Source organism: Homarus americanus, unplaced genomic scaffold, assembly GCF_018991925.1.
Source record: "Homarus americanus isolate GMGI-L3 unplaced genomic scaffold, GMGI_Hamer_2.0 scaffold31183, whole genome shotgun sequence".
In the NCBI taxonomy this organism is placed as follows: Eukaryota; Metazoa; Arthropoda; class Malacostraca; order Decapoda; family Nephropidae; genus Homarus; species Homarus americanus.
The window spans coordinates 27,089-35,498 of NW_024714081.1; the positions used below are offsets into that span (position 1 = coordinate 27,089).

Genomic DNA, 8,410 nt, shown 5'->3' on the forward strand with positions numbered 1-8,410 from the left:
CTCCTCTCTCTCCCTCCCTCTCTCCCTCCCTCTCTCCCCTCTCTCCCTACTCCCTCTCTCTCCCTCCTCTCTCTCCCTACTCCCTCTCTCCCTCCTCTCTCTCCCTCCCTCTCTCTCTCCTCTCTCCCTCTCTCTCCTCTCTCCCTACTCCCTCTCTCTTCTCCCTCTCTCTCCCCCCCTCTCTCTTCTCCCTCTCTCTCCCTACTCCCTCTCTCCCTCCCTCTCTCTTCTACTCCCTCTCTCCCCTCCCCTCTCTCTTCTACTCCCTCTCTCTTCCTCCCCCTCTCTCCCTCCTCTCTCCCTACTCCCCTCTCTCTCCCTACTCCCCTCTCTCTCCTCTCCCTCTCTCTCCCTCTCCCTCTCTCCCTCCCTCTCTCCCTACTCCCCCCTCTCCTCCCTCTCTCTCCCTCTCTCTCCTCTCCTCTCTCCTACTCCCTCTCTCTCCTACTCCCTCTCTCTCTCTCCTCCCTCTCTCTCTCCCTCTCTCTTCTCCCTCTCTCTCCCTACTCCCCTCTCTCCCTACTCCCTCTCCTACTCCTCTCTCTCCCTACTCCCCTCTCTCCCTACTCCTCTCTCTCTCCTCTCTCTCCCTACTCCCCTCTCTCTCCCTACTCCCTCTCTCTCCTACTCCCTCTCCTACTCCCTCTCTCCCTACTCCCCTCTCTCTCTCTCCCCTCTCTCTCCCTACTCCCTCTTCTCCCCTCTCTCTCTCCCCTCTCTCCCTCTCTCTCCTACTCCCTCTCTCTCTCCCCTCTCTCCCTACTCCCTCTCTCTCCCTACTCCCTCTCTCCCTCCCCTCTCCCCTCCCTCTCTCTCCCTCTCTCTCTCCTACTCCCCTCTCCCTCCCCCTCTCTTCTCTCCCTCTCTCTCCTCCCTCTCTCTCCCTACTCCCTCTCTCTCCCTACTCCTCTCTCTCTCCCTACTCCCTCTCTCTTCCTCTCCCTCTCTCTCCTCTCCCTCTCTCTTCTCTCCCTCTCTCTCCCCTCCCCTCTCTCTTCTCTCCTCTCTCTCCTCCCTCTCTCTCCCTACTCCCTCTCTCTCTACTCCCTCTCTCTCCCTACTCCCTCTCTCTCCCTCTCTCTCCTCTCCTCTCTCTCTCCTCTCTCTCTCTCCCTCTCTCTCCCTACTCCCTCTCTCTCTCCCCTCTCTCTCCTCTCCCCTCTCTCTCCCTACTCCCTCTCTCTCTCCCTCTCTCTCCCCTACTCCCTCTCTCTCCTTCTCCCTCTCCCTCTCTCCTCTCTCTCCCTACTCCCTCTCTCTCCTCTCTCTCCCTCTCCCTCTCTCCCTCCCTCTCTCTCCCTCTCCCTCTCTCTCTACTCCCTCTCTCTCCCCTCCCCTCTCTCCCCTACTCCCCTCTCTCTCCCTCTCCTCTCTCCTTCCTCTCCCCTCCTCTCTCCCTACTCCCCTCTCTCTTCTCCCTCTCTCTCCTCTCCCTCTCTCTTCCTCCCTCTCTCTTCTACTCCCTCTCTCTCCTCTCTCTTCTCCCTCTCTCTCCTACTCCTCTCTCCCCTCTCCTCTCCTCTCTCCCTCTCTCTCCTCTCCCTCTCTCCCCTCCCTCTCTCTTCTCTCCCTCTCTCTCCTCCCTCTCTCTTCTCCCTCTCTCTCCTCTCCCCTCTCTCTTCTCCTCTCTCCCTACTCCCTCTCTCTCCTCTCCCTCTCTCTCCTACTCCCTCTCTCTTCTACTCCCTCTCTCTCCTACTCCCTCTCTCTTCTCTCCCTCTCTCTCCTACTCTCTCTCTTCTACTCCCCTCTCTCCCTACTCCCTCTCTCCTCCTCCTCTCTCTCCCTACTCCCTCTCTCTTCTCCCTCTCTCCTGCTCCCTCTCTCTCCCTACTCCCCTCTCTCTCCTACTCCCTCTCTCTTCACTCCCTCTCTCTCCCCTCTCCCTCTCTCTTCTCTCCCTCTCTCTCCTCCCTCTCCTCTCCCCCCTCCTCTCTCTCCCTCTCCCTCTCTCTCCTACTCCTCTCTCCTCTCCCTCTCTCTTCTCTCCCTCTCTCTCCTCCCTCTCTCTTCCTCTCCCTCTCTCCTCCCTCTCTCTCCCTCTCTCTCTCTCCCCCTCTCCCTACTCCCCTCTCTCTCCCTCTCTCCCTCTCCCTCTCTCCTCTCCCTCCCTCTCCCTCTCCTCTCTCTCCTCTCCTCTCTCTCCCTCTCCCTCTCTCCCTCTCCTCTCTCTCCCCCCCTCCCCTGGACCCCTGCTAAGCTCCTGATTGGTATAGGAGTCTCTCAGAATCTACGTCTTTAACCTGAAAATATCGCATTATGGCACGCGTCCTCAACCCTCTGCCTTCTAGCTGACACCTGTAATCCTCCTGACACTCTGCCACCTGCTGACACTTAAAACCTTCAAGCTGACACCTGTAACCTCCTGACACACACAACCTTCCCAGCTGACACCTGTAATCCTCCTGACACTCTGCCACCTAGCTGACACCTACAACCTTCCTAGCTGACATACAACATTCCTAGCTGACTCCTGTAACCCTCCTGACACCTACAACCCTCCTGACACTCTGCCCCCAGCAACAGCAACTTTCTGCTGCACCTGTAACCTTCCAGCTGACACCTGGAACCCTCCTGACCCCTAGAACACCAGCTGACACCTGCAACCCCCCTGACACTGCCACCTAGATGACACCGACAACCTTCCTAGCTGACACCGATAACCTTCCTCGCAGCCCTACAACCTTCCTAGCTGACACCTACAAACTCCCCTAGCTGCCAACCACAACCAGCTAACAAGAGGAACCATAACCAGAGGCAGAAAAAAGTAAAAACCAAAAAACAAAAAATCGACAAAAAAGTTGTAAAAAAAACTCTTGTTAAAAGTCTTATTACCTTAATGAAAATAATACTTTTGAATACTTTACATACTTTTTACTGAAGTAGGTGACGTGTGTGTATAAATTAAGGCGAGTTTGTTGGTTTTGGTCTACCATCTTCAGTGTATCATAGTGGCTTTAGTGGTCCCAGGTGAGGGTTTTTTTCTATGATCTCCAGGTAAAGGAGATCTTCACGTAGGAGACTTTTGGAGAAGATTTTGGGGTTTGGTGGAGACTTTTGGAGAAAGATTTCAGGGGTTTGGTGGAGACTTTTGGAGGAGAAGATTTCAGGGGTTTGGTGGAGACTTTTGGAGAAGATTTCAGGGTTTGGTGGAGACTTTTTGGGAGAAGAATTCAGGGGTTTGGTGGAGACTTTTGGAGAAGATTTCAGGGTTTGGTGGAGACTTTGGAAAGATTTCAGGTTTGGTGGAGACTTTTGGAGAAGATTTCAGGGGTTTGGTGGAGACTTTTGGAGAAAGATTTCAGGGTTTGGTGGAGACTTTTGGAGAAGATTTCAGGGTTTAGTGGAGACTTTTGGAGAAGATTTCAGGGTTTGGTGGAACTTTGGAGAAAGATTTCAGGGTTTGATGGAGACTGGAAGATTTCAGGGGTTTGGTGGAACTTTGGAGAAGATTTCAGGGTTTGGTGGAGACTTTTGGAGAAGATTTCAGGGTTTGGTGGAACTTTTGGAGAAGATTTCATGGTTTGGTGGAGACTTTTGGAGAAGATTTCAGGGTTTGGTGGAGACTTTGGAGAATTCAGTTTGTGAAAGATTTCAGGGTTGGTGCAGACTTTTGGAGAAGATTTCAGGGTTTGGTGGAACTTTGGAAATTCAGGGTTTGTGAACTTTGGAGAAGATTTCAGGGTTTGTGCAGACTTTGGAGAAGATTTTGGGCTTTGGTATCTGTAAGGAGAACAGATGTTAGTTTTAGGGTGTTATTTACAATATGTCGTCAGGTGAGTTTTTTTTAATAAGAAATAAAAAATATATAAAGAAAACAGGAGTAACATTCATAACAAAATACGAAAAGGAATAAAGAAACAAAAGAAAAAGGATAAATAAAAGAAAGAAAAATGAAAAGGAAACGAAAGTAAAATTGAAAAAATAAAAATAATAAAAAAAATTAAAACGAAAAAGAAAATGGCAAAGAAAATAAAAAGATTAAAGAACAAAAGAAACAAGAAAAAAAGGGAAGAAGTGAAAGAAAACGGGAACTAGACACAAGGATGACTATAATATTATTCCTGTTGTTTAGTTTTGTCCTTAAAGCTTACCTGTACACTACCTGGAACCTCAAAGGAAAGTTACCTGTCTGGCACAACTCTGGCATTCCTGGCACCCATTCCAGACCCTTTAGGAATCCTGGAAGAATGTTGTAATAACGTTTTTGTGTTTGTGGTGTCCTGTCGGTGATTTGTGGTATCCTGTCGGTGATTTGTGGTATCCTGTCGGTGATTTGTGGTGTCCTGTCGGTGATTTGTGGTGTCCTGTCGGTGATTTGTGGTGTCCTGTCGGTGATTTGTGGTGCCCTGTCGGTGATTTGTGTGTCCTGTCAGTTCCATTATTGTGTCCTGTCGGTTCCATTATGGTGTCACGTCGGTTCCATTATGGTATCCTGTCGGTTCCATTATGGTATCCTGTCGGTTCCATTATGGTGTCCCGTCAGTTTCCATTATGGTATCCTGTCAGTTCCATTATGGTGTCCCGTCGGTTCCATTATGGTGTCCCGTCAGTTCCATTATAGTGTCCCGTCAGTTTCCATTATGGTATCCTGTCGGTTCTTATAGTGTCCCGTCGGTTCCATTATATATCTATCGGTTCCATTATACACACATATACAGTGGTCTTATATATATATATATGTATAATGAACTCAATTTAAACAAAGTAGAAATAACTCAGGTGAAGTAAATTAAAGTACCTAACCTAACCTAACCTTCCCTAACCTAACCTAACCTAACCTAATCTAACCTAACCTAACCAACTATTTCATCTTGTCTTTCAGGTGAGTGCGTTCTGGATGACAGGTCACACTCAAGCATCCGGAAATTAAAGGTCAGTTCAGGTGAAGAGTCAAAGTGGTGAGTAATTAGCGATAAAAAAATATAAAATTATTAAGATGTTATGGTGACACACACACACACACACACACACACACACACACACACACACACACTCTTCGACCCTCAGGAAGACGAAAACAAATCTGGTCGAGAGAGAAAAAAAAAAAGAGATGCTTGTGTCCAGTGGTGTGTGTGTGTGTGATGTAAATGCTGTGCGTGTCTCACATGTGTTATGTAAACATGTGTGTGAGTATGAGTACTCAGTAGTGCACCTGTGTACACCTGAGAGTCATGACGACACAGGAATTACTTCTTTACTGATCTGAACACACTCTCTCTCTCTCTCTCTCTCTCTCTCTCTTGCAGGTAATAACAACATGTAAAGCTACATATCAATACTACCAACAACAACAAAATCTTCCAGTCAAAAAAAAAAAAAAAATTCCTCCTCCCAGTAGACCAACACTCGAATGTGATTGGCCAAGGACGTGTAGTGCCAAGATGATGATTGGTCAGGACTTGGGGCACGTTACCATCCCAGGGCAAGTCTGGAGGCGTGGCTTGGGGTATAGTGTGGCCTGTGGGCGTGGCTTGGGGTATAGTGTGGCCTGTGGGTGTGGCGAGGGAGTACAGTCTGGCTTGGGGTGTGGCGAGGGAGTACACACACGGTGGATTGGAGTGGATTCAAGAGTCATCCACACTATTGTCACCCAGGATGGATATATTGGCTGGATTATGTGAGTATATCCTAAACATCCACCCCACCTTTAACGTGTTCGTGTGAGCCCAGGGTTAGGTTAGGTGTGGGGAGGTGTGGGGGAGGTGTGGGGGAGGATCTGGGAGGTTGGGGTGGTGTGGGGATGGATGAGGAGTTGGGAGGTGTGGGGGAGGTGGGGAGACGAGTGTGGGGAGGGTATGGGAGGGTGTGGGGAGGTATGGGGAGGTGTGGGGAGGGTATGGGGAGGAGTGTGGGGAGGGTGTGGGGATGTGCGAGGAGTGTGGGGAGGTGGCGAGGAGAAGTATGGGGGAGGTGTGGGGAGGTGGTGAGGGTGTGGGAGGGTGTGGGGAGGTGTGGGAGGGTGTGGGGAGGTGCGAGGGAGAGTGGGAGGGAGTGTGGGGAGGTGCGAGGGACGAGTATGGGGAGAGTGTGGGGAGGTGTAGTGAGGTATGGGGAGGTGTGGGGAGGTGCGGGGAGGGTATGGGGAGGAGTGTGGGAGGTGCGAGGGACAGGTGGGGGAGGTGTGTGGGGGAGGTGTGGGAGGAGGTAAATCTTATGATATATTGAATCTCTGGGGGAGAAAGCTGAGACCTGGCGCCTGAGGTCTGTTTCTCACGAGGATCCCAACAGCCACATGGTGAGGTTCCCAGCTGACGATCGCTGACAGCCAAGGTGCGTCAGCCAACAGTCAGCTCCATGGTCAGCAGCTGTAGTCTGGACGTGTGTGGGAGGAGTTTTTTTCTTCATAATTAGGTTAGGTTAGGTTAGGCTAGGTTAAGTTAGGTTAGGTTGGGTTAGAGTTAGGTTAGGTTAGGTTAGGTTAGGCTGGGTTAAGTTGGGTTGGGTTAGGTTAGGTTAGGTTAGGCTAGGTTAGGTTAGGCTAGGTTAGGTTAGGTTAGGTTAGGTTAGGTCCTGGGAGGCGGCGAGTCTTGGGCAAGGTGAGGCGTGGCACTTGCTATTGGTGGGTATTCTCTCTCTCTCTCTCTCTCTCTCTCTCTCTCTCTCTCTCTCTCTATATATATATATATATATATATATATATATATATATATATATATATATATAAATATGTATATATATATATATATATATATATATATATATATATATATATATATATATATATATATATATATATCTTATTATCTATCTATCCATCCGTCCACACATCCATCCATCTACGAGTATATATCCAATCATTCATTCTATCTATCCAATCATCCATCCATCTATCTTTTCTATCCATCTCTCTTTCCTTGTGGTTATCAGCGTATACCTAGATCACGCGCACCTCACAAGGCTGACGCAACAAGTAGAGACATATATATTCACAGACACGTAGCCATCACCACCACCACCCGCACCATCATCACTACCACCACCATCACCACCACCACTAGCACCATCATCACTACCACCACCATCACACCACCACCACCCACCACCCGCACCATCAGCACCCATCATCACTACCACCAATACCACCACCACCCACCACCATCACCACCACCACTACCACCACCATCACCACTACCACTAGCACCATCATCACTACCCATCACCATCACCATCACCACCCACCATCACTACCACCACCACCCGCACCATCATCACTACCACCACCATCACCACCACCACCCATCCACCATCACCACCACCCCGCACCATCACCACTACCACCACCATCACCACCACCCCTGCACCATCACCACCACCACCATCACCACTACCCGCACCATCACCATCACCACCACCACCACCACCACCACCCCACCATCACCACCCATCCCCCACTACCACCACCACCACTACCATCACCCACCACCACCACCACCACCACCACCACGAGGAGCCTGGTCAATAAAATACTATAGACAGGATCTCTGTCTGTCTGTCTGCCTGTCTGTCTGTCTGTCTGCCTGTCTGTCTGTCTGGTTGGTCTGTCTATCTGTCTTGCCCAAAACAACCGTGACCTCTCTATCTCTCTCTCTCCTCTCTCTCTCTCTCTCTCTCTCTCTCTCTCTCCCCCCTCTCTCCTCTCTCTCTCTCTCTTCTTACCTAATAACCTGTTGATAAAGTCTTGCTCTCAATTAATTGGCTAAAACAACAAGATAAACATAACTCCAGTTTATTACACACACACACACTACGAGTGAGTGAGTGAGTGAGTGAGTGAGGGTGGTGGTGAGCGGTTGTGAGTGAGTGGTGGTGTGGAGTGAGTGAGTGAGGTGAGTGAGTGAGTTGGTGAGCGAGTGGTGAGTGAGTGGTGAGCGGGGTGGAGTGGGGTGGTGAGTGGTGGTGGGGTGAGTGAGTTAGTAGGTGAGCGAGTGGGTGAGTTGGTGAGGTGAGGTGGTGGTGAGTTAGTGAGGAGTGAGTGAGTGAGTTGGTGAGTGGAGTGGGGTTGGTGGTGGTGGTGAGCGAGTGAGTGAGGTGAGTGGTGTTACCGCTGTAATACCTGGAGCTATATTACTACAGGTAATATCAAAGTTTGCAGGTAAAGGTTGAGTCAAGTCTTGTCTAATGAGCTTAATTAACTTACCTATACTGATGAGATCGTGTGCAGGTGTGTGATACTGGGTGTCTTCTCCTGCTCTTCCTCTTCTCCTCTTCCTTCCTTTTCTCTTCTTCCTCTTCTCTTCTTCCTTCCTTTTCTCCTCTTCCTCTTCCTTTATTCCTTCCTTTTCTCCCCTTCCTCTTTCCCCTCTTCCTCTTTCTCTCTTCCTCTTCCTTCCTCCTCCTCTTCTTATTTGAGTTCCTCTTTGGTTCACCATTTAGCAAAAAAACAACAAGTCGACGTGAAATAAAGCTT

The 8,410-nt window shown here is 49.6% G+C and overlaps 1 protein-coding gene across 1 annotated transcript; it reads right to left on the minus strand.

Annotated features, from left to right (window-relative positions):
• Nucleotides 1-3,365: 3,365 nt before the first annotated feature.
• LOC121875631 (extensin-like) lies at nucleotides 3,366-5,578 on the minus strand. The gene is made up of 3 exons (XM_042380239.1): nucleotides 5,417-5,578; nucleotides 4,095-4,369; nucleotides 3,366-3,723 (listed from the first exon to the last, which is right to left on the minus strand). The coding sequence occupies exons 1-3, from the start codon at nucleotides 5,576-5,578 to the stop codon at nucleotides 3,366-3,368; spliced, it is 795 nt and encodes a 264-aa protein (XP_042236173.1).
• Nucleotides 5,579-8,410: the final 2,832 nt, after the last annotated feature.